Source organism: Protopterus annectens, chromosome 6.part1 (assembly GCF_019279795.1).
Source record: "Protopterus annectens isolate FY-2018-M chromosome 6.part1, PAN1.0, whole genome shotgun sequence".
NCBI classification, from domain to species: domain Eukaryota; kingdom Metazoa; phylum Chordata; order Ceratodontiformes; family Protopteridae; genus Protopterus; species Protopterus annectens.
The window spans coordinates 400,110,924-400,136,643 of NC_056738.1; the positions used below are offsets into that span (position 1 = coordinate 400,110,924).

General features: G+C 40.8%; 1 protein-coding gene across 1 annotated transcript in view; it reads left to right on the forward strand.

Moving 5' to 3' along the window:
• The window catches only part of ZFPL1 (zinc finger protein like 1), a 630,942-nt gene that overhangs the window by 178,382 nt on the left and 426,840 nt on the right, over window positions 1-25,720 (forward strand). Inside the window, exon 5 of the mRNA XM_044075813.1 lies at window positions 4,835-4,913. Within this exon, the coding sequence (XP_043931748.1) occupies window positions 4,835-4,913 (79 nt within the window). The remainder of the gene's footprint in view (window positions 1-4,834; window positions 4,914-25,720) is intronic.

A 25,720-nucleotide genomic window follows, 5' to 3' on the forward strand; every position in this document is an offset into this window, starting at 1 on the left:
ATAAAAACAGACAACATCACTGTGATGTGGTATATCAGCAAGCAGGGAGGGATTCACTCCTACCCTCTATGCAGGCTGGTCATGACCCTTTGGCACACAGCCTCTGCCATGCAACTCCACCTGTTAGCATAATTCATACCAGGTTCTGTAAACTCTCTGGCGGCCCACTTAAGCAGAAATCTTCTGGACCCACACGAGTGGCAGCTCGACAAAAGAACCTTCACCCATATAACTCAGAAATGGGGCACCCCAAAGGTCGACCTCTTTGCCTCCCACACCAGCCATTAGCTCAGCAAGTTCTGCACCAGGGAGCCTCACTGCATGGCTTTGAAAGTGGGTGCCCTGTCCTTCCCCTGGGTCAGTCTATCTGTCTATGCCTTTCCTCCACTACCTCTCATCCCCAGGGTACTGCTCAAAATAAAGGAGGAAAAACCAAGGACAATTCTTATTGCTCCAGATTGTCCTCGCCAACACTGGTACCCCCTGCTGTGCAGCCTGTCCCCACTGCCACCATGGCATCTCACTCAGATTCCAACCCTCCTGACCCAGAGGGAAGGAGAATTCATGCATCCCCAATTACAGACCCTCAATTTGGCAGCTTCACCTATTCCCTAACCCCCGATCAATCTGCCAACCTCAGTAAACAGGTTCTAGATGTTATACGTGAGGCCAGATGCCCTAGCACTAGAAAGTCTTATGCTGACAAATGGAAAAGGTTCTGCACCTGGATTCAGGCTAAGGGAGCCAATATGGCACAGCCCTCCCTCCCTCTCATCCTGGATTACTTAGCCGACCTGTTACACAGTGGTCTCTCTTTTTCCTCTATTAAAATTCATGCCTCTGCTATCTCTGCTAATTTCCCCATTGAGCAGCCCCTTTTCTTATACCCTCTGATCAGACAGTCCCTAAGAGAGGCTAGCAACTTGAGGCCACCGAGAAGAGCACCAATCCCAGCTTGGGACCTTAACTTTCTGTTGGAAAAGCTCACCCTGCCCCCCTTTCAACCAACCTCTTCAGCAGAGCTAAAATTTATCTCCTGGAAGACAGCTTTCCTTCTGGCCATCACTTCAGCCAGAAGGGTCTCCGAGCTGCAAACACTCATGGCTGTGGAACCCTTCATCATCTTCCATGCTGATACAGTATCCCTCAGGACTAACCCATCCTTAATGCCCAAGGTGGTGTCCAATGTGGCTTTCAACCAATCCATTCATTTGCCCACCTTTTTTCCCTAACCCACAGAACAAGGGGGAAAGGATCCTGCACTCTCTAGATGTGCACAAACAACTCAGATTCTATCTAGACCAGACTAAATCCTTCAGAAAGTCTGATCAATTGCTAGTTAGCTTTACTGCAGGGGCAGAGGGCAAAACCATCTCCAAACAAACCATTTCCAAATGGATAGCATACTGCATCCATTTCTGCTACAAGCAACACAGAAAGCCTCCCCCCAAGGGAGTCAGGACTCACTCCACCAGAGCAGCCTCCACCTCTCCAGCTTTCCTCAGAGGAGTCCCCACCAGGGACATCCTGGAGGCTACCACCTGGACATCTGTTCACATCTTTGCCAAACATTACCACCTGCCTATCTTCTCCAAGTCCAGGGCAGGCTTTGCCACTGCAGTCTTGCAGGGCATCCTAGCCAGCCCCTAGTTTCTTTGACTGCCTCCACCCATTTCCTCAGCTTTTGGAATCAACCCAAATGTGATGACTGCAGCAGTGAAACATCACAAACATAGTACTATTGTGTACACTTACCATAAATGTAGATGTTTGAGTGTATTCACTGTTTTAGTCGTGGTTTCCCTCCCTCCATCCCCCTCTTCTTTCTCCTCTTTCCTTACAAGGGACATATTGGGATTTACTTTCTACTGGTGGGGTTCTTCCACCAGAACCTGACTTCCACTTGGGGGCTCCTGACAGGTTAGGGCAAGAAAAACTGATGTAATGGTGTCAGCTGCCTTACTTTATACTACTGATGACCTGATGTCAATCCTGAAGTGACAGCAATCGACGCAGAAATACTAAGCCTCTGGTATTCGGGCCGGCCTAGGGCTACCCTGGCAGGGATAACCCAAATGTGATGACTGCAACAGTGAATACACTCGAACATCTACATTTATGGTAAGTGTACACAACTGTACTATATCCTTCTCTTTTGTGCTGCAGGATTCTGTCCCTCCCAACTTCCCCTGGCTCGTGTTCTTTCTTTGGATGTGTGTTACCTCCTTTTGTTCCTTAGGCTGATGTTCTTCCTGGGGCATTCACTTCTGAAGATGGTACGTGCGGACGTCACTTTTATGGCCGAGTCCAGCTTAGGGCCTGTGTGCAAAGTTCCATGTACCGAGCAGTGGTAAAAGGCTTTTGTTTACTGGCCAGACATCAGGATCATTTAAGACAGGGAATACCACATGTAAAAAAATAGAGGAGAAGGACATCTATGGTTATGGTAAGATTTTACACATCTATTCTTTCTTGTGGCCAATTTACTTTAATTTATTTATGCATTAATAGTAATCACTGTTCCTAGTGCTTCTTCATCTTGTCTTGATTTGCTCCTATGTGTGAACTCAGACCACTCCAAAGCATAAAGTTTGTGTGTCTGGTTGCCTTCTTCAGTGACCTAAATGCTCTTTTGGTCTACAACATTAAGATTTATTGAATGTATCCTTAGTAATTATTGCCACTAGTGGTAAGCTAATCTCTTCTGGATTGCTGTCCATTGTAAACAAGTGAACGCATTGCTCTGTAATATACTGCACATATTACAGTTAAATTATTATTTTTTTTTTTTTAGCTTTAACTATTACATCTCTGTACATGTTGTCTTTGGCAGAGCTTTGACTTCTGTCCTTTTGGCCCAGGTAGGGACTGAAAAGGGTCTTTAGAACAGTGTGTCTACCTGGTTAATAAACAGAATGAGTAAAGTCTCTTTACTGTCCTTCTTGGCCAGGAGGTGTAAGAAGAGAGAAGAAAAAGCTGAATCCTTGAGTATTTTGATCATCTCCAAGGATTCTCAGAGGACCCTAAGGAATCAGTTTATTAGACCATTCTGGGCTGTACAAAATGAGGATAAGGAGCATTATTTGCCCCAGCTGAGGAATAATTAGTAGTGCCTTTTTACAAAATAAATACATATACAGATAAAAAGACCTGGCCTTTTAGTAGTAAGTTGGAATGATGTCCTAGGCTAGAGGAGGAGTGCAGCTCTGTTATAAGAACATCTGTAAAGATCTAGAAGTTGAACACGGAGGGCAGGCATCCACTTGTTAGCATATGAAGGTTTTGCTAGCTAAGTATCTACTTTGCTGAGAAGTGAACTTCCTGAGTTCGTTTTTGTTTATTCAGTGCTTTGTAACTTTATCTCGAGATGTACATCTAACCAGTAACAACTCTATTTTGATATGAAAACTAGCAGAGATATGGTACATGTATTGTAATATTGTGTATTTGTGCACACAACTTTAATTGTGGATTAGCTATTTATTTAGAGTATCAGCCTTTGAGCACCTTAGGTTAACACTTGTGAGTACTAGTTATGGATTTTCAATGTATTCGTTTTTAATGTTTTGAAATTTTATTTCTGTCCCCAGTATGGAAACTGAAGCCTTTCAAAATTTTGCATCTCAAATGAAGGTTTTCCTGTTTGCTTAAGCCAAATGCCACTGCTTTTCTGGAGTTACTTAAGTCTTAATTAATGTTTGTACTAGATATAAGACCACCCAGTGTTTGTTCTGAAAAAAATGGATGTCTGCTATATTTTATGTTTATTGTATAGTAATTCAAATTGTTCTGTGCTTCAGTTTTCTGTTTATATCCATCCTCAACCCCTTTTCCCACTTTGTTACTTCAGCAGTGACAGTCATCTCAAGCCAAGGTTTACACCTCAGAGTGGCTAGCCCTGCTGCGGAAGTTCATTTGTACCACTCGCATGCGTGCACACACTCACCTGTGGGCAATTTAGAGTGTCCAGTCCACCTACTGCAGCTCTTTGGAATGAAACCAAAGCACCCCGGAGGAAACCCACGTGACTGCAGAGAGGGCATGCAGACTCCACACAGAGGACACCTAGTCGAGAATCGACCTGGAGAACCTCTTGCTGTGAGGTGACAATGCTAACCACTGCCCTACTGTGGAAACCACCAGTTTTCTGTTTACATGTGTGTATGTAAATAGATAAGTAGATACACACACGCACACACATGCGCGCGCACACACACACACACACACACACACACACACACACACACACACACACACACACACACACACACACACACACACACACACGCACACACACACACAAGGTTATGGCTGAAAAAAACCAGTGGTTCAGCTTACTTGTAAATTAAATAAACAATTTAAAACCTGTGTGAACATCTCCAAATTCATTTTAGGCCATTGAATGATAGCCTGTTGAAGTATGAACTACCTTTTGCCATTGTGTCAGTACTTATTTGTTTCTTTTTTATCTAACCCCAGCTGTTTTGCTGTACATGGATATGTGTGAACATGCCAGTTGCTTCTTCCACTGAAGCCACTGCTACCTTCTAATCTTTCCAGAGTTCTCTGTTTGTCTTCACTTGGGTAGTATAGCTGTACTCTTGTATAGGTATTATGTGCTTCGGAAGTTACAGACTGTTTAGTATGTGAGAAGCACTTACTGTCACTCCCTCCTTTTCTTGCAGTTAAGTGCACAGTACTGCCTGCCACAAGACATCAGTCAGCTTAGTTGCTTAACATTTAGCATTGTGCTGACATGTTTCACCTTTATGTTGGAGACTGCTAGTAGGATCACCAAAGCTTCTATAAGTTTGTTGTATTTCATCCATTTCAGATTGAGGAAGCAGAATTCATTCAGGAAGAAGTGGAATCACAAGATGTTACAGACTACAACGATTGGTCAAGTTTTGACAGTAAGTAGGGTGGTGTAAAAGTATTCTTTCAGTTTACTCCACTATGCAGGACTACAGTGTGGCTCTTGGGATGTTAATAATACTTGTAGTAATGCTTTCTAGTACCACCAAAAACAGTAAGATTTTAACATAATACATATATTTAGTTTTAAGTCTTAGAGTGTGCTTACAGAAAATCTATGCAGTAGCATAAATTAAGTATAAATGTAATGAACAAATGCAGATGTACCAAAGCATATAATCAGTAGTAGATCTTCCTAATTGTTTTAACTACACTAGTAATTTACTGTAGAAAGGTATGATTTTAGATGAAATACATGAGATTGTTGTATACTTTCATTGTCTTTATGTATTCATTCAGTACACCTGAAATTATCCGAAAGGAGGAGTCTTTGTGGCCCATATATTTTGTCGTTATCTTACAGTTCTTGACGCATACCTGTCATACCTGATACTGAACCCATTATAGGTCTAAAAAACAAAATCAGTGATGCAAATGATTTTTTTTTTTTTTTTACATTTTTTTATTCATGTGTTAACTTCCAAAGTTTACTAGGCATATCTTGCCTGTTTTAGACTGGCTGTCCTGTAAGAGCAGAGCCGGATCATGGTCGAATGGGGCATTAAGCAGGGTAATGGATCAGGCACTCTTCCGGCAGCACCCCCCAGCTATTCCAGTGCCCCATTACTTGGCTGTTTCTCCCCAATTACAACAAACACTGTTCAAACCTGTCAACGTATGTACTGTTTTCTTTTTTGCTTCTGCAGTAATTAGATATAATTAAAACTTTAATTTCCAATTTTGCAGAACAAACACTGATAGCTGTTTGCTAAACAAAACAATACAGTGTCACAGTGAAAACAGTCTTAGCATGAGTAGTAAGCTTCTCTGCCCTTGAAACTCACATTCATTGAAATGGCAATGAAATCCATATTCAAAGAAAATGTATCTGGCCAGTGGCGGATTAAGTTTACTTTTGGGTTGTTTTCAAACCATAGGCTTCTTGCACACATTTTTTGGATCATGCATACATGTTTTCTGATGCACCATCCTGATTGTATTAAATTATATTTGTTGTATAATAACAGCACCACTTGTTAGAGTGTGTTTTAAATTTGTAGGTTTGAGCATTTTTCCAGTAAGCAGTGAAACACAACATATGAACCAATAAGGGCAAAACTGTCCATTATGGAAAATTTCAACCACAAAAGGCCAGTCAGTCTTCTGTCATTACAATATACCAATATCAGTCAATATGCACAATCTCTACAGAAGTAAAAGTCATCTGAATAATTCCACATTGAAGAGATCTATAATTAATGAAGAGGTTGCTGCTGGCAAACAACCTTACATTTCAATGTTTCATGTACAAATCCAGTATCCTGTTGCATTTGAAGAATACACTTCTCATGTTACATTAAAAACATTGGTTTACCTAGTAACATTGCAGTAGGGAATGTCTGTCAAACCAGCAACTGGTTCATAATCATTAGGCAGCTCATCCAAAAGATGACACATTCAGGAGGGCAGCAACCTCCACCCACCCCCTCAAAGAAGGAACTGCAGTGTCAGCACTCCAGGTACATGGTCAGGTGGTAGAACACACAGCCTTCTGTACCAAAGACAAGTATGCTACCTGTTGTGCTACTAACACTGCTTTTATAATGCAAACACTGATGATGGCCATTTGCTGAAAAAAACAGTTAGACTTATGAGCAACAGTAAACTTCTCTTTTTTTGAAACTCAATATTCCTTGAAAATGCATAGAAGCTCAACAGTCTTTGAAAATGCACAGAAGCTCAGCAGCTTTTGAAAATGCACTAAAGCTCAACAGTCTTTGCTGATGGTAATTTGGCAGTTAGTGTATAGGATTCAGACTCTAGGGTCCTGTAGTGAGGGTGCAGTGTTTGAGCCTGAATGAGTTAACCAACCTGCCATTCCCAACTGGGGCATTTTTACACGCACACATACACACTCCACTAACCTATTTCAGAAACGATCCATTTGTTCTCTGTGTTCAGCCAGAAAAGTTTCCGTGCTTGTTTCTTAAATTGTGCACTATGTTTCAGTTTGAATGTGCATGTGTCATCCTAAAGACGCATGTACAGATGTTACTAAGGGCACACACTATGTGCATCCTTAAAGAAGAAATGTAATGCATGCAGAGTGCATTCTTAAAGAAGAAATATAAGTTTTTGTGGCAGCCCAGTGGGCTCTCTCCCCGGCTAGTGCCCCCCCCCCAAGCCAGCGGGCCCTAGGTGACTGCCTAGGTTGCCTAGTGCTGGATCTGCTTCTGGTTAAGATATCTTGAGAACAGAATTGAAGGTGTCAAACACAAGACTACAGAATGAAGTTATCAGGGCTTGTAACTGTGACCCCCTGGCTGAAATTGCTAGACAGACTGCCAGGTAGTTTTTATTATGAGAAAAACAGAGGAAGCATCCATTTCCCCGCTCATCTCTTAGTTCTTCCTTTTATCACCCTTATTTCATCTGTTTCCACCAGTGCCTCAAGTTATGTTTTCTTTGTTTCTTGTGTGTGTGTGTGTGTGTGTGTGTGTGTGTGTGTGTGTGTGTGTGTGTGTGTGTGTGTGTGTGTGTGTGTGTATTCCTTACATTTTCATACCAGCAGTGTTGTAATTTGCCCCAGTGCGTTAATGAAGAAAGATGAGGCAGATGTTACCATTCTGACTTGTGAGATGGTACTTCTTTCACTCTAGAGTTGTATATAATGATAATGGTGAATGAAACAAGGAGAACTGCTAAGGATTTTTGCAAACAGAATGAAACTGTAAAATAGAATAGAAGTATATCAAATGACCTTCTAGATGCACAAATCGAGCTCTTCCATTTCACTTTATTCTGGGAATTCTTCAGAGTTCTTGAGCAATTTTTTTTTACAAGTTAGGTTATTGTTGATGTAAAATATACTGAGCAAAATTAGTTGCAAGTTATTAGATAAGATGGAAGCCATGTAGATATTGCAGTTCAAAATCTTGGTATCAAGTTTAAGTAATGGTTAAGTAATGATCTTTCTAAAGCATTTTTGTAGATTTATTTATTTATTTTTTTGAGTGGGGGGGTTTATATGTATTATTGATTCATTGGCTATTGTCTTTGACTTTTGAAGAGTTTGTTAACTCGATTTAGTAGTTCTAAGAAAGCCTTTTTATCGAATTATATACCAGCATTTGGTTGTTTATTAGATTCAGTGGCTAGCCGGCTGTTTCCTGTAAAGCTTTACTCCCACTGAATTACCCTAACTTGCATTGTAGTTTTTTTTTATTTCCTTATTACTTTCTGTCCTGTCATTAGGACCTTCTGGTTCTACAGATGTCTGCCTCAGTGTTTTAGTTGTCCCTTTCTTCCTTTTTGTTATAAAATTAGGCAGATTATTGTCTAGATGAATGTATTCAAAGATATTGTAATGCAAAGGTTATGCTTATATGAGACTGTAAGTAGCAACATTTTATAGTTTTGCTGATCAGCAAATTAGTATGTAAGATGACCCAACGTTAACTCATCTTTTAAGTTATTTTTCGTCCTTATATTTGTTGTCTGTGAATTCAGCCTAAACATTTCACTTCCAAACCTCTTACTGCTCTTTATCTCAGAGTCCAGTCTTTACAGTACGGACAATATTTTAAGTTTGCTTCCAGCAAACTTTTCTACTTTTAAGGCAAACATTATCACAATAGGAGCGAGAGTTTTAAGTTTACGTGAAACAAGCATTTCAGATTTCTTGTAGCTTACAAGCATTTCATTAAAAGTAAGAGAAAATGTAAGTTTGCTTAATGCACACATTTTAGTTGGCTGCTGACTATTTCATCCGCAATAAGAAAACATGTGGAACTTGGGAAATATAGACAATAATACAAAAATTAATTCACCGTGGCCATTGTACATTGAAGAAGGGTCAGGAGTATATTTTCATTTAGTAATATATATAGACATCAGATGTATGAGGCCAAAATTCTCAAAGACTGAGCACTGTCCTGGCCACATGTGAAAAAAAACTGGTGTGTTTTTTTTATTAGTTCACCTTTTTAACTCCTAGGCTTCAACTGCATCTAGCTAGAACTGTGCTTGAGTGAGTTTGGTACCCCATTTCTTAGACCCAAGTACACTTAACAGGTAGAATTGCACTTCCTGTGTTTCATTTTTTTTTGTGTGTCAGAAAATATTTCTCCAATGCAAGAAAACTGTAACGTAAGATATAAACTGGCAATGAGAGCAACATTTAAGAAATATTTTTGATCAGAAGACATATTTAGTTTGGGAGGGGTCTTTTGTTTTATTGTTTTAAAGTTGAAAAGTTTATTCCTAGGAAGCCGCTGCACAAATTACAAGAACTTGTTGTGTGACGAACAGTCAGACTTTAGTGATCAGCAAGCAGGATCACAGTGATACATGATGAATTTTCTGTTTTCTTCAGAGAAAGTAGTCAGAATTACTGAGCACACCGAGAAGTGTGCAGTTGTAAACAATACTTGAATGATGTATTATTTAAAAAGTGGTGAAAAAGGAAGAAAAATGTTACAGTTTCAGTTCTTCATCTTTGGGTAGAGAAACTGTCAACAGCACTTAATTTTCACTGGGTACAATACAGTGAGAGCTCTTTTTCTCCACATAGTTAGTGACAAGGGGTGTGATATATACTATACGAAGAGAAGGTGTAAGTTCTTGATTAACAGTATAAGAAATGTATTGGCATACCATAACAATTTTTTAAGTTTAGAGGTTCTACAGAAGATCTAAATTGAACATTTGATATTTGATATACAAGCCTCAAGTCTCTGATGAGAAACTGTAGTTCGACGGGATGTCGATTCAGAATTCAAATAATGTGTTAAGATATCTTAATTACTTGCTCAAAAATCCTGAGCCATTTCAGTAGAGCAAGAAGAGAATGGTAGAGTGAAGACATTCGGCAATGAGCAAAACAGCAGGTCTTTTCTTGGATCTGTAAAAGGCTTCTGAAAGCAATCGCTGTGCAGGTCTTTCGGACAGCCTGTCTGCCGTAGATGTGCATTGCAATCCAACACTATAAATCAGTTCAAGAACTGTCTAAAATGACAGAAAAAAAAGTGGCAGATGAATCAGCAGTAACGTGTAATTCAAGAGCATAAAATGTTTTCCCAAAGAATTGGTTTTGGGGCCACTTATTTTCAGGCCTTATGTAATCTTTCTACCTGACTTTGCTGATAATCTTGTTGCAAGTCTTGCCTGCTGATGACACTGTTACGAGTGGCTGAATCTCTGTTAATAACCTGACAAAAATTTAAACTGCCTTCTTTATCCTTGAATGCTGGGCATTGGGCTTAACCTCTCATTCTAATTGCAGGCTAGAGAAGTTTTGTATTTATCCTTGTTATAACAGCCACATACTTACCTTAACCAGTCTTGTAAACACCCTGGCATTATGGTAGCCTGCATTAATAAAATTAAGTACTTTGGTGTTGTATTGGTTAACACCTTTTCCTTAGAGGAACACAAGTCTCTTCAACCATAAGAAATACAGCTGGTTATTAGGTGATCAGTATGATTCATTATACTAATGGGAGAACTTCTGCTGTGAGTCCCACAAAAGTGAAAATAAAGTACAGTTCAGTCCCTTCTATAAAGCCGCAGATATTGAAATTTGTTGTGCGCCCCTCACATCTGTGCTGACTATATCTGCTAACTTGATGGGAAGTACTCCAGGGTACTTCATGTAATCCTTCGCAGTTGGACTAATCAGAGCCTGTGAACAGAAGAGAGCATATCCATGAAAATACCTGCTCTCTTTCAAGGAGTGGAAAAGGAACAACTAAGTTGACAGGTTCAGAGCATGAAGGTTGTGGACACATTGTCTGATGTATGATATAATAGAGTCTTCCTGAGATGAGGTTCTACTTGAATCCTGTGCAGCAGGAGAAACGCATTTATCTGTGCCAGTACAGGAGCAACTAAATTACTCTGTTCCTGAGGAATCTGACCTCCTGCATGAATCTCTTCATTAATGGAAATAGAAAATATAGAACAATCCCAGAGTCCAGTAATAGACTTATAGTATGCCTGCTGTGTTACTTGTATGGAGGGGTGAGAGAGAAAAATCTCTGATATTTGATGTTCAGTGGATGTGCAGACAAATTGCAGACTGGTGATCCCCACCTCTGGAACAACATCCTGACCTTTCATAGGAAATCAAAAGACAGTGTCTGAGTTTGTCTGCAAGAGAGGTGGATACCTTGAGAATATATGCAGCAGCTACGTAATTGTCGTTGAGATTGCCCACTTTCTCATTGCATTTTGGCACAGTGGTTAGGACCTTGTTCCACCCTGCTTGTTGAAGTACTAGACTTCAGTCGTATTGTATGGATGAATAGTCAAAACTCCAGGAGCGATGATGACCTGGTAGGGCCTTATGGTTACTTGATCTCCCATTTCACCCAGTTGTATCAGTGTGAGAATGACTCCTAGAAGGAGTCAGTCTATTGAAATGACCCTACCACCATAAAAGAGCAAAGGCATTCATAAGGTCTGTGTCTGTAGGTATAGGTACAGTAAAGAAGCTGCCCTGAAGTTGACTTGGTGGCTGTAGACATTAAACCAGGCTGTTCAAGGTTTGAAAACCTTGATTAACTGGTTCCAAGAATCCTTAAGTTCAAATTGCTGTGATCAAAACATCAATTTTAAGACCCTATTGTCTAACCAGGCAAAGGGTGTCACATTATATTTTGGCTGCCTTGAGCACAATTGCTTGTAGACGTATGTCTGTGGGGACGTGACTGTAAAAGCCATTAACAAAACTATCTGCAGAGCTGGATGGACTCTGCAAGTTATAACATTGATTATGGTCCCTGAGAACAAGACTTTACTAGTTTGACTGTTAGCTTCTAACCTGGGAAATAAGCTGAGCAGAAGTTCCACATTCTGAATGAGATGCTCCCAGTATGTAGTACTAAAAAAAGCCATCTAAGTGCAGTGAAACTGTAACTCCCTGTAGGAAAAGATAAATGTCTACTTCTGCCATACATTTGGTGAACACCTGGGGTGACTGAGGAAATAGTGTAAGGCAGGCATAGAAAGTTGTATTTAATGTCCCCTTCTGGGACGTGGTAGAAACTTTCCTATCTTTGTATGGAGCTATGCATCATGAAGTTTGTAAGAGTACATCAGTTCTATTCTTGATACTCGAGGGAGGATGGATTTCAGTATGACTGTGTAAAAGACTGTTTTGGAATTAAGGTTTTTAGGCTGCTGAGATCCAGTGTGGACCTAAGGTACTGGAGATGTTTTGAGCACTGAAAAAAATCTGGAATCATATTGTTGTCGTCATTGATCTGCCATGCCGCCTAGGCAGGAAAATTGTGCTGAGCAAAAGATATTTTGCCACATGAGTCTGTCCCCGATATGCAACACTAGAAGCCAGTCATCCAGATACAGAAAGAATCTAGAATAATTACCTTCTCTTTGCTGGTCCACTAGGACCTCTTGAATGGCTCATTTTATGAGGTGGTGTTTTATCTCCTTTCTTACTTATTATTTTTGCTACAGAGAATGTCTAGCAAAGATAAAGATGGACATCTTGGTTTGGGCATGGATATGGGATGCAGCATCCCTTCTTGACAATCTGCTTTAATCACCTCTCCTTGGAAAATCCGTGCAATTCAGAAAAGTAGAAAAAATTCCTCTCAACTCTTTCCAAAAGGAGGTGGTGAGAATGGGACTTGGGAGCAGTATGGACCCGACTTAAAGGGATCACAGCTTCTGTGAGACTGCTGTAATTTATGATCAGTAGCCCATTGGCTGGGACTGAAGAGATCAATTTCCTCTTTGCTGAGGACCATGTGGAACATGCTGAAAACATTGGCTTCCTTTCTGTCTCTCCTTTAAGCCAGAAAAAAGGAGTGCCGAGGAGAATATATTTCACCCCATCAGCTGAAATAGATTACCGATTTTCCTTCGTGCTCTTGTGGATGTTGGTCAGTTTCAGGCCCAAATGGCAATGACCTCTTAAGCGCACATCATAAACATTTCCATAGTGTCTTGAATTAAAAATATTAGATATGCCAAAAGTGAAAGTATGTAACTGGGCTAGGTCCTCCTGCCTTTGCAGCTCCTTCTGCGGTGTCACATGCTTCACACATCTTCAGGATACTGGCAGTGAAAGATGCTAAAGCCTGACTAAAGAGTTTCTCTTTAATACGTCCTTCAGGCAGACTCTCAGCAGTGTCAAAGGTGTGAATTTCCACTTTCCCACTGTAATTGGAACCCTAGACTCCTTACTGTGGGATGGAGAGCCTTTGATTGAAAAGTAGGGCTCTTCTTGGAGTTGCATCCATTAATTGCTACAGTAGACAAAACAAGAGCTCCCACCCTGATGTTTGTGTATGATTTTGTGTCACATCAGAGGTAGTTAAGAGAAGACTTGCACACTGAAGATTGTGTATGATTTCTTAGATGCTTTATCAATGATAGCTATGTCAGCAGTAGTTAATAGAAGACTTGTATGACTGAATAGAGTCTTACTGTGAGGATGTCCGAGCTACATTACTGATGATCCAGTGACACAAGACTTCTTGCCTCATTAGCCAGCACACAATTGTCTTGGTTGATGTAGAAAAGAAAGGTGAATCAAGGTATTCAGTTAAGCAAATGCATGTACCTCCTGTTAGGTATTCAAAGAGATGCACAATAAATAAGAAATGTGTCCTACTCTGTGTTGAAGAGTTGCATAGTAACTAAGAAACCATTTTATGGGAAGAAAAGATTTGTTAACGCTTTTGCCAACAAAACCAGTATAAAGGAAGGCATGTTAATTACAATTTAGTCTTTGCAGGAAAAGGAAGATACAACCCGAGACATCCAGAATGACTGTTACCCCCTTATTGCCTTTCAGTAATACTTCTAAGAAGCAAGTTGCTGTCATCCAAAAGTTTGTCAGTTAAATGTATTTTACAAGCAACACGAAGAATACAATAGTATCTGTTCAGAAATCTGAAATGCAACTTCTTTCAGACACCTCTACATCAAGTATCTCAAGCGTTACAGTTGATGAATTGATTGCTAATAAACAAATTGTCAGGGTTTTTGTTTACAACAGAAAATGATCATTTTGGATGGTGACTGTGAAGACTAGGGAAACTTCCCTTTATAGATCAAACCTCTTACACGGTAGGCTTGTATATGGAAGATATGTATCCTCTCATTCTGTTGAGATCCTCTCACAGAAAGTATCTCACATTTTGAATAGGTCATCATCATTTCTGTTGTTCATCTCTGACATTTGTACTAGCCGTACCCATCAGAGTATTTGCCAAAAGTTTATATGTGCACACTTCAGAAAGCATGATTGCCTTCCTTTATCCAGATAATTGGGTAGTATTTATACAAACAGTAAAACTGCTGCCCAGCACATAGAGCAGACAGTTAATGTTCATTCTGTCTCTTGGAATAGCAGTAATTTGCAATAAGTATTCTCTGACCACTTTGGGATGAATATTTCTATGAGCAGTCATTGATTCAGTGCTTTGAAAGTGTTCCCATCTCAAGGCAGACAGAACTTTATGTAGTCTGGGCAGAATTCTCTCATTGATAATGCATCATAAAAGATAACTTTCTGAGACTTCTGGAGTATATGTCTTCTTGCAGTCTTGGTCTTTTATGTAATTCTTCATTGAGAAAGACTCATTGATGTCTTATAAAAATCATTATGTTTATATATATATATATATATATATATATATATATATATATATATATATATATATATATATATATATGTGTGTGTGTGTGTCTGTGTGTGTATGTATAGCTACTGCATGCACTGATTCCTTTTCCTTAATCTTTAAAGACAAATTCCTGCAGCAGACAGGTTCGGCAGATTTATCCATTGGAATGGCACTGTTTTCCTCATGTGGAATCTAATATCTAAAAGTGTGTTATTTGCATTCCACTGGAGAGACCTCCTTCAGCATTCTGTTGGTGTACGGCAACTGGTCTTAACAGAAAAATCATCACTTCACGTCCATCTAAAGGAGAAAAAAATGCAGATTATAGGCCCTGATAGTCTTTCATGACACCTTTCTGTCAGAACATCTTCAAATCCATGCTGGCAGCATTGCAGTAAAATGGTACATAAATTGATAAGGAGGAACCATATCTTTCTGGCCATCGATAGACAGTTTTGACTTGTGGTGAGCTTTAAACTCCACCCATATATCAAAGGTCGAATTCCAGCTTGACAGCATCAGTAAATTCATTAAACAGCAGGATAACTTTGGGACACAAATATAAGCTGGATATTCTTCTGTTGTGAGATGTTGTGCAGATGTGTGGTCTTCTAGATGTCAGAAGTCTTCTGCTCCCTTATTCTTCATAAAATGACCTGAACAGCAGAAGCTTTCTTTAAGTGTGGCTTCCCTCCTTTTCTTCTGATTCAGAAGGTACTGCTGAAAGCAAGCCAATGTTCCCTTGGGTAAGACAGTCATGGTATTCTGTTCAACCTTCAATAGATTCTTACAAACATTACAATAGATCCTTACTAACATTACAAAAGACAGTGTATTATATCCTATTTTCAAGACCCTGACCAATTGGCTGGCGACTAGAATTGTGATCCTTAACAGCATCTCATTTTCTACTGAATCCTGGCCATCTCAAGAGATACTAAGAAATTTAATGCAAGAAAATCTTGCATCCACAAGTGGAAGAATTGTATTTTCTAGACTGTGTCACACAGTCTGCATCCTTTACATTGTGTATACCAAGGATGTTTTGCTGCTTGAATTGGCTCCCTATTGAAATGCTGACACTCGAAATGCCGAGTGCCAACAAGCTGAAAAATTCAGAAAACACAGAAGAGCAAAATTCAAAAATTGTTGTTCTCCTTAAAACTTCTTTTTGCCGGGGGGGGGGGGTCAGAACCTCCTGCCCTGCAACTCCCATGTGGGAAGCAAGTCACCCCCCCCCCCAAATTTACATATACTCCAAAATCGCTGTACCGCTGAGAAAAGGGAATATTCCAGGAAATGTAAGTCTGTTCTTTCAGCCATTCAGTTTCTTCATTTGGGACTGGTTTTAATCACTTGTTTGAGCCAGACTTTACTCATCGATAAAGGGTCATGTTTTACCAACCTCTGGTTGTTTACCAATTTTCCTTGGATTGCAGTGTACCTACATGTTCCTTAAATTCACTTTAAGTTAGCAATTGCATCCATCAATGTCATCCATTTTCTGATAACCACATTATCTTTTACAGGGTCATTAAGACACCAGTGCGTATTCCAGCAGCCAGTGGGTGCATGGCTTTGAATCTCTTTCTGGCAATGCTCCAGTGCATTACAGAACACACATGCTCACACATTTTACATACTGCACACACAGTTAGGGGCAGGTAAACAAAGGGGCATGTTGGATGGTCACCAGTCAATCTACTGCTTGTGTTTAGGAGGAAGGAGGAAACCATATCACCTGATGAAAATCCATGTGGACTTTGGGAGGACATGCAGACATAGCAGAGAAGATGTCCCAGACAAGAAATTAACTGGTGAACCTATAAGTTGTAAGGCAGCAAGGTTACTTACTATGCCACTGTGTAGGTCTCCCCCTCCCCACCTCCAGCAGGTAGTGCAAATTTAAATACATTTTACAGAGAGCACATTTTCTGAGCTGGTTTTGTATGTGGTAGAATACGTCAATGTGTAAGCCACCTTACTTTTATCCTGTAATTGAAGAGCGCCATTCTAGACAAATACAGCTTTTATGCCAGAAATTGTACCAGGAGTAGCTTCCAGTCAGTCTGTATGACTGCCAATCGTTTATCCAGACTACAGTAATAAAAGAGATCTGCATTCGCTGGATGTACATGGAGAACATGGAACATGGATAAAGGACTTTGAAAGTGCATCTTTTGTTTCATTGTTTCATTCAAGAAAGGAAAACAAGGCCTGTCAGTCAGTCAGCAGAGTTTGTCTGAATAATTGGCCTACTGTATTTCCCATTTGTTATTATATTTTAGAATCTGCTGCACGGACTACTGTATACACCAGGCTTGTCCAACCTGTGGCCTTCAGGCCACAGTTTGACTCAACATAGGCTTCTGTGTAGCCTGTCAAGCTCCACCAGGATGACAGAATAACTTGACTACCTTGTTTTTATGTCAGAGGTAGAAAAGGGTGGACTCAGTATGCCACAATTCTTAGCTCAGAGAAGAAAATATGGAAGTTATTCTACCACCTGAGCATACTTTTTGGACATGTGGTTAGTTGAAATTCAACAGCAGATTTAAGGTTCTATCTTATTGGTTTGTATACTTAAGGGGACATAGTAGTCAGGCTGTGGCAGACATCTTTTCAAGTATTTTTTAATTAATTCCAAACAGACAAATGGATATTGTGCGATCACAGTGATAATACCGACCACATCAGCATTCCATTCATGTCTTTTTAGGTTGAACATGGTAGTGGTAGTATAGTATTTAATGCTGTACCAGCAAGTCAAAGTACATTTGTGTGACCATTTCTTCTACCACTTCTTGGTGATCACACATCTGTGATGATCATCAAAAGTGGTTGTCTGTTTGAAGGGCACTCTGTGGGTGAAATCAAAGGGAAATTATAGATGTTCATCATGTTTCACTGTTGCAGTCATTACTCTTGGGTTATCCTGCTGGCAGGCTACCCTCAGTCGGCCAGAATTCCAAAGTCTAGGTCTGGCGTCGGTTGCTGTCACCTCTTCCCTGACGTCAGTGTGCCAGGGGTATAAAAGATGCAGCCGACGCCATTTTCTTCAGTCTTTTTTGACGCGCGGTGCCCGAAGCAAAAACAGTTCGCAAGTGCCGGTCGGCCAACTCCTGAGATTTTCAAATCCGAATTTCAGAACCAAAGTTTTCATTAAAGCTAAGTACCCAGTTGGGGAAACTTTTTTCTTGCTCCAGACCGATGTCAGAAAAAGTTGTATTTCTTGTGGGAAGCAAATACCTCATAAGGATTTTCACTCTTAGTGTATTCCTTGCCTAGGCCCTGATCACAACGTTGCTAGCTGTTGGTTTTGTGTTAGATTTAACCAAAGCACTATTAAGCATCGGTTCGATTTTGCATTTCATTACTTTGGCCGAAGGTTTAATTATATAATGTCATCGGAACAGCCGACGACCGGAGTTTACAAAAAACGCAAGGACAAAGAAAAGGATAGGCATCCGAGGTCCAAAACCGACGACGAGGCCTCCGTTAGGCCACTCGCCAGTTCGCCAGTTCTCAGTGATGCGCTTTCACAGCCCCTGGCACCCGCTACCTCAGAGCCACAGGCCGCGTCTGACTCCCATGTGGAGCCGACTGGGCCTCTGGATACTCAAGGTATTGGACACTCGGAAATCATTCCCTCAGATGGGTCCAGAGCCGCTGAGCAGGCATCGGCTTCTAAGGTTGTCTTCAGACCTACACAACGATATATTAAGCCATCTTCAGCTTCAAAGACTAAAGCAGCTCTAAAGACAAAGAAACAAGTACAGCATTCTCCTACTCAGACTTCCATGCCCAAAAAACAGATGCTCAAAATGGCCGAAGACCTAATTACTTTGATCAGGGGTTCCCATAGGTACTCATTGTGTGAGAACAAGGAGCTGAAATGCATTACTGTGACCATTTTCTTTCACGATGTTCTTTGTGTTTCAGTGTTGCAGTCCTGACTTGTGGAAGTTCTTGGCCAGCCCGACTACCAGAGTAAAAATCTCCTTTTTCCTAAGGCTGGCAGAAGTCTATCCAACATGAGTACGCTTGGTAGGGAGCCAGCTGATGCCATGACACCAGTCTTTTCTTGCTGTCAAAGCCAGAAGCAGTGTTTCAGTGCATCAGTTAGTCAGCAGCAGAGAGAAGTCATCTAAAAGCTAAGTGCCCCATACGGGAACACTTTTTTCTTGCTTTAACTCATGTCGGGTAAGGTTAACAATTGTCTCCACTGTGGTAATCAAATTTCACTCCGAGACTTTCATACGTTGTGTGTCGCTTGTCTAGGCCCTGATAACGATGTTCCTAATTGCCATTTTTGTGCTCATTTCAACTCTAGAACTATCAGCATAGGATCGAACTCTTAGCTGGGCATCTAAATCTGCCATCTATTTCACATTGTCTGATGGCATCAGCCGGTTATCCCAAGGTGGAGTTCCCTAAGTGTTGGAAGGACAAGGAAAAAAGACCCAAGTTTAGGGCATCTGTTGACAACCGTTCTCTTTCTGCAAGTCCCCCAAGGCTCATTATCTTTGAGGAAGGCGAGCCGCTTTCGTAGCCCCCTTCTGCAGCTGAGATGGTGATGCAGACTTCTGTCGAGACTTGTACAGAGTCTGACATGCTATTGGGTCCCTCGAATTCTGCACAGGCCTTTTCAGTTCATCGGTTGGGTCCGGAGTCACTCAGCAGACCTCTGCTTCCAATGAGCAATCTTTTACCGACAACATCCCCTTACAGCATCAGCCTGCATCAGTTCTTCTTTACAAAGAGACTGGCATCAGGATTGCGGACGTACCTAGGTGCAAGGCCAGAGCTACCACACAGATGAGTTCTACCTCAGGCCGTATTTCTAGACCTACCAGCTTCCATGCTCAAGGATATCTGCAAGATCTAGTCAGATTAGCTGATGACCTTAATCTAACGACAGAGCGATAAACAAAGGGTGGCAATTGTTTTTGGTGTTAGGGAGAGAAGTTGTACATTAAAGAACAGCAATTATATAGCCACTATTAAATGATTATTGATATATGACTTGGGGGCAGTGTGTGTGTGTGTGTGTGTGTGTGTGTGTGTGTGTGTGTGTGTGTGTGTGTGTGTGTGTGTGTGTGTGTGTGTGTGTGTGTGTATGAGCAGCAAGATAACATATATTGTGGTTATTATTTCTTTCATTTCCCTCACATTCAAATATCAGAGGGAGTACACTGAAGATGATGTTTTGAGGATTGGATGAGGAAGCATGCAGTTTGTGACAGCACAGTGCAGTTCAGTGTCACTGTTGAATAAACATTGATATGGTTTGGGGAAACGGGAAGCGCCTGAAGGCAACAATTTTAATACATTTTTTGCCCATTATTATTCTCTCTTATTTTCTTAATGAGTCATCAGAAATGTACAGAATATGGCTTGTTTGTTGCGGGGTGCAGGTTTTTTATGAAACCAAAAGGCAGTTACGTGACCACTGTTAAATAACCATTGACAGAACTTTGGGGTCCAGTTTGTGTCTCTTAGAACAGCATGCTGAAAAATGATACTATGGCTGTTGCATGTGACTTTTTCACAGCCAACATTTCGCAGTTCCCTGTCAGAAGGGGCATATTCCACTGGGATAGTGTCTTAGTGGAAATAACTGCAGTTTGTGCTTGCTGTATTTTCAGAAATACAGTGAAGAGACAGCCTGTGTTTTGGATTTAGTGTTAATTTTTCACATTCCAATTCACAGCAAATGTGCATATTTTTCAGATTTTCTAAGTAACAGGGGCAAGTAAATGCATGATGCATACAATCATAACAATTTCTTACCTTTATAACATGAACGCTAAAGTGCTGCTTTGTTCACGAAGTAATATCTCCCAGCATTTTAAATGTTATTACAGAAAAAAGAAGATACAACAGGTGTACACTGAATATGGATTGTGGAGTCACATTTCTCACTGATCATAGGAGATTACTAAGCTTTCAACCCGAAGGTCATTTTAAGCCTAGCTGTTTCATCCCAATGTAATACCATGAAAATACTAGTCGGTATCCAAGATTGCATTCGGTAATGACTGTCCATATCCAGGAGGGTTGTGGGTGCTATCCCTGGTAAGAATTTACAGTGTCCCATCCACTCATCCAGGTTCCTCTTGAACAGTGTCATAGATATGCTCTGTTTCACATGAATTGGTAGCCTGTTCAAAAGATGCAGCAGTCTCTGGGAGATAAATGTGTCCCCCCCAGCATGTCCTATTTAAGTCAAAGGCTATATTTACGTTGCTGGAACGGGCAGCCCTAGTCCCATTTGATTTACTGATATGCAGCATTTGAACTTTCTTACTACAGTTGCACGTGCCTGTGAAGGTAAGAAGGGGCTGGAGGAACAGAAAAAGGTTTATGCCAACATTGGCTATATACAGGTGCCTCATAAATTAATACTGTGAACAAGTAATCCGGCACAAAGAGAAGGTAAAAATAAATAAAGGCTTTATTGAGGCAACTCCATGTAGAATAACGAGCAAACCTGTTTCGGCCAAAGATTCAAGCCTTCCTCAGTGCAACAAAAAATTCCATTAGAGCACATCCTAGTGTCTGCTTTTATATCATTATATTTAAAGAGATACACCTGAAATGAATGAATTATTGTTAGCCAGAACCACCAAGTCAAGATCTAACTTAGTTCATTAAGGCCAAGTCTAAATAAAGCCCCTAGCCTAATAATCCAAGAGGATTCCTTATTATTTAGTATATCGTGCCAACCTGCTTTAAAAGTTCTGTGCATTTGAATTTTATCTATTATGGTGAAATTGAATTTAGCAGTTGTGTGTGTGGTGGTATGCTTATAAAGGGCGTTGGAAATTCTTTTATTTCTGATCTCACTGAAATGTTCACTTATGCGATGCCTAAACGGTCTTGACATCTGTCCAACATAAAAAGATGAACAAGTACAGGTAGCTAGATAGATGATCCAGTCACTACTGCAATTACAAAAAACTCTAATCTGATACACTTTAGAAGTATTACAGCTAGTAAATTCTTTGGTTTTGAAAATGTGTGTACATGCACTACAGTGACCACAAGGGACACAACCAACCAGTGCATCACCAAATAATGTTTTTTGCATAGGTACAGGTGAATTGTGACGTTTGTAGTGAGTGAAATACGAGTTAATGGTTCTGCCTCTACGGTAAGAAAATCAACATCTTTCCTGAAGTACCCCCGTTTAAGTGTTCATGTGCAAGTAGAATGTCCCAGTGATTGTTAATAATATCTCTGAATCTTGGAGTGTTACTACCAAATGTTGTCACTAGTCTAACTGGTTGTGATTCTTGTGTTTTATGTTGACTAGTTCTGTTTTGGTATTCCAAAAGTTGGGATCTCTCAGTTTGGTTTACCTGGGTTACAGCTTGGGAAATGTCATTTTTACTGTAGCCTCTAGTTACCAGCCTGTTTGTTAAATCCTGTTGACACTCGTGGTGAATTGGTTCAGAAGAGCATATACGTTTTATACGTAAATATTGGGACTTGGGGATATTCTTGATAATGTGGCGGGGATGGTGACTGGAAGCATGAAGCAAAGTGTTGTATTTTGGAAATTTTCTATGTACCCGAGTTTCCAATGTGTGATGATCTTGTCGAGTAACCACTACATCCCAAAAGATGATTTGTTGATATTCAATGTTGAGTGCAAATTTAATATTCCATCTGTTATCATTGAGATATCTAACAAACTCATGTATATATGTTACATCATGGTGTGGCGGGGTTACTCGACCTTTGATCACTATGGCTCTGAAGGAAGACTACATTCCACTTGCAATGTCCTGCAAAAGTATTTAATGAAGCCCATACAGCTGCACAAATATCATCCAAGGATTTATTTTTAAATAATAGTTGAGAGATAACCACTGGTCCAGTTGAATATATCACAGTTACAGAGAGCAGCATCTTGTAATATTTTTCATAATAAAACTCGATACAATCATTTAGCTGTTTACACAGTGCAATTTTTGTAGCCTGCACTATTCTAGTTGAACAAACCGCAGGTACAGAGGGCAGAATCTTGTGATGTTTTTCATGAAATGAAGTCATGTCTTTAATCTTGGAACCCAATATTTTTTTGTTAGAAAATGAGACAAACAGTTGGGAATCTTTACCAGAAGCAGACTACAAATGACATCAGCACATCCATTAGTGCTAACTACTGAAGGTCTGAGACTAAACTCGAAGGTATTGCAAATCACAGGTGTTAGTGAAAAGAATTTGATAAAAGCAGAAAAGGAAGCCACAGAGAAAGCACCTCTTCACTCTAGTATCAGAGGTAAGAGGCAAGAAACACTTCCTGATGAACCTTCAGGAAAGCCTTCATTGTTTTCTTATAATCAATGTCAACAATGGGCATTGAATGGCTTCTAAGGGACCTGGCATATAATGGTCTGAAGATGAAAATTTATTTGACTTCTAAATCTCAAATAGAAGAAAAACTTCCTTGGCAAACAGGTATGACTGAGGAATCTTCAGCAGCTATGATATGCACCTCTGATGCTTCGTGAGGTGAGCATGCAAGAAGTTGAGGAAGAGGATTCTTGTATCCTGGGCTTCTTAAGAAGTGCAGTAGGAAAAAGCTGTTCAGTACTATCACTTGTTGTCACTTCATCTGGCCATCCAGTAGAAAACCGTGAAACTCTGTCCTGTTGGTTGACAAGGATGGACCTCCTCATACTAGATATGGAAATTATGTACTTACCATAGTAACAGAGGTGGATGAGCAGGTCCATCAGCAGCAGCATGCCCAGTCTCCATCCCCCTACCTCGTGCCAGATTTTCTTCGTTTTGCACTGTTGTAGTCATCACCTGTGGGGTTATCCCTGCTGTGGAAGCCCTCGGCCAGCCCAAATACCAGAGTCAGTTTTTTTTTTGTTCGTCCGCTGTCGCATGTTGACTGACATCAGATCGGCAGTGCTATAAAGCAAGGCAGCCAACACTATTCTTTCTTGCCTTGGAGCCCGTAGAAGAAGCGGTTCACAAGTGTCGGTCGGTCGCTACCAGAGTTTGAATTGCAGCTGAAAACGTCTAAAGCTAAGTACCCCATAGGGGATCCTCTTTTCTTGCACTAACCAATGTCCGAAAAAGTTAACAATTGTTTTGCCTGTGGAAAGCCGATCCCATACTGAGACTTTAATTCATACTGCGTCACTTGCTTAGCCCAGACCACAACATCCCCTGTTGTCAGTTCTGTGCCCTCTTTAACAGTAGAACCATTCTTCGTAGAGCTCTTATTGTAGACAGGTATTTTCATCTTCTGTCTTCGCATTCCGAAATGGCATCAGTCTGTCAACAATCTGTAGACATTCTGAAAAATCATAGAGATACAGATAGGGACAGACCACAAAAGGTTAATCCTTCCGATGACTCTACCGCTAACCAGGTCATCAGTTCTCCGGAATTTAGTGAGGTGCTTTTGCAGCCCCTGATGCCCGATACGATATCTACACTGGCCTCTACCGAGACCCTTTCGGAGTCCGGTATGCCACAGAAATCTCCTTCGTCTTCCAAACCTTTGGTTGTCTCTGCCTTGGTTGGGTCTGGTGCCGCCATGCAGGCACTGGCTTCTGAGGAGACAGTTCACACTACCGAATCTTGACAAAAAGTTATGTCTTCTCATCCAACTACCGTTTCTCTCAGACCGATGGATATTCTTAGGCCTAGAAGCCAGGCCACTCCTAGAAAATCTACCTCTAGCCACCATCTTACTCCTGCTCCACCACCCCAAGCCCAGATGCTTAAAATGGTGGAGGATATTATCTCCCTTATCAGGGGCACTCAGGACATAACTTGTAAAAGGAAAAGATACCCTTCTCCTGAAATACTGACAGAACAGGATTCTGAGGAATCTGATTATTCAGATTTTGAAGAGGAACAACAATCTCTGACTGCTTATGAGGATACAGATGCAGAGGAATCCATTCCTTCTGCCTCTCCACCAGAAGATCTTTCCTTTGGGGAAACCCTTCACACCCTCAAAGAACATTTCCACTGGAAATCCCAGGACTACCCTCGGTCTAAAAAAAGTCTAAGAGAGTTTCTAGACCTGCCCCAGCACAGACCCTTGTCCATCCCCCCTATCTTAGAGGTGGTGGATGATGTTTTCCATTAATTCAGCTTAGCCCCTGACACCCTCTCACCTCCTCCCATTAAACCGGACAGGTAGTACAGAGTACCAGATTCTCACAAATACCTGTACAGAAATCCTGATGCAGACCCGGAGGTTATTACACAGGGACCTAAAGGAGCTAAGGCTAGTTCTGCTAAGAATCATGTTCCTTCTGACAAGTATTCCAGAGCTCTGGACAGATGGCGTAAAAAAGTATACACCTCTGCATCCTTATCTATCACAGCACTCAACTGTCAATTCCATATGTTAAAATATCAACAACACACTTTGGAACCATTAAAGTACAAGATTTCAACTGTTCCTGACTGTGCCAATATGAACGCGTTTACTGATTTACTGCACTCTACTTGTCAAGTGGCCAGACACTCATTGCACTGTGGATATGACACCCTAGAAGCCTCAGTTAGGGCAATAGTGTCAGGATCTGTCATTAGGAGACATGCATGATTGAAGGAACAACCTCTCCCTGATCATGTCAAGTCCAAATTAATTGATGCACCCTTAGATAAGGACCACTTGTTTGGAGTAAAAACAGAAGAGGTGCTTAAAAAGATGGAAGACCAAGCAAAATCTATGCAAACAGTAAAAGATTTATTTCGGGTACAACCTCCTAGGTTCAGCAGCAATTTTCTCTCTAAGCATTGGTCCTTTCCTGTACCTAGCAGACGTGGCAAAGTAAGCCCCACAGGGACAGAGACCACCCAGGACCCTATGCCAGGGACAGCAGAGAACCAAGCAGTGGACCACTTCTGTCCCAAAAGCAGGGAGTTCTAAGCCATCCCTCTATGGCAAAAACTCTCAATGACTCCCTCTCCCCCCTCTGCCTTCCTTTCACTCACCAAAAGATAGGAGGAAGGCTCTCCCTATGCAAAGAAAATTGGTTTTCTGTTACAAAAGACCAATGGGACTTAAAGATCATTTTTCAGGGATACAAATTCTCTTTCAA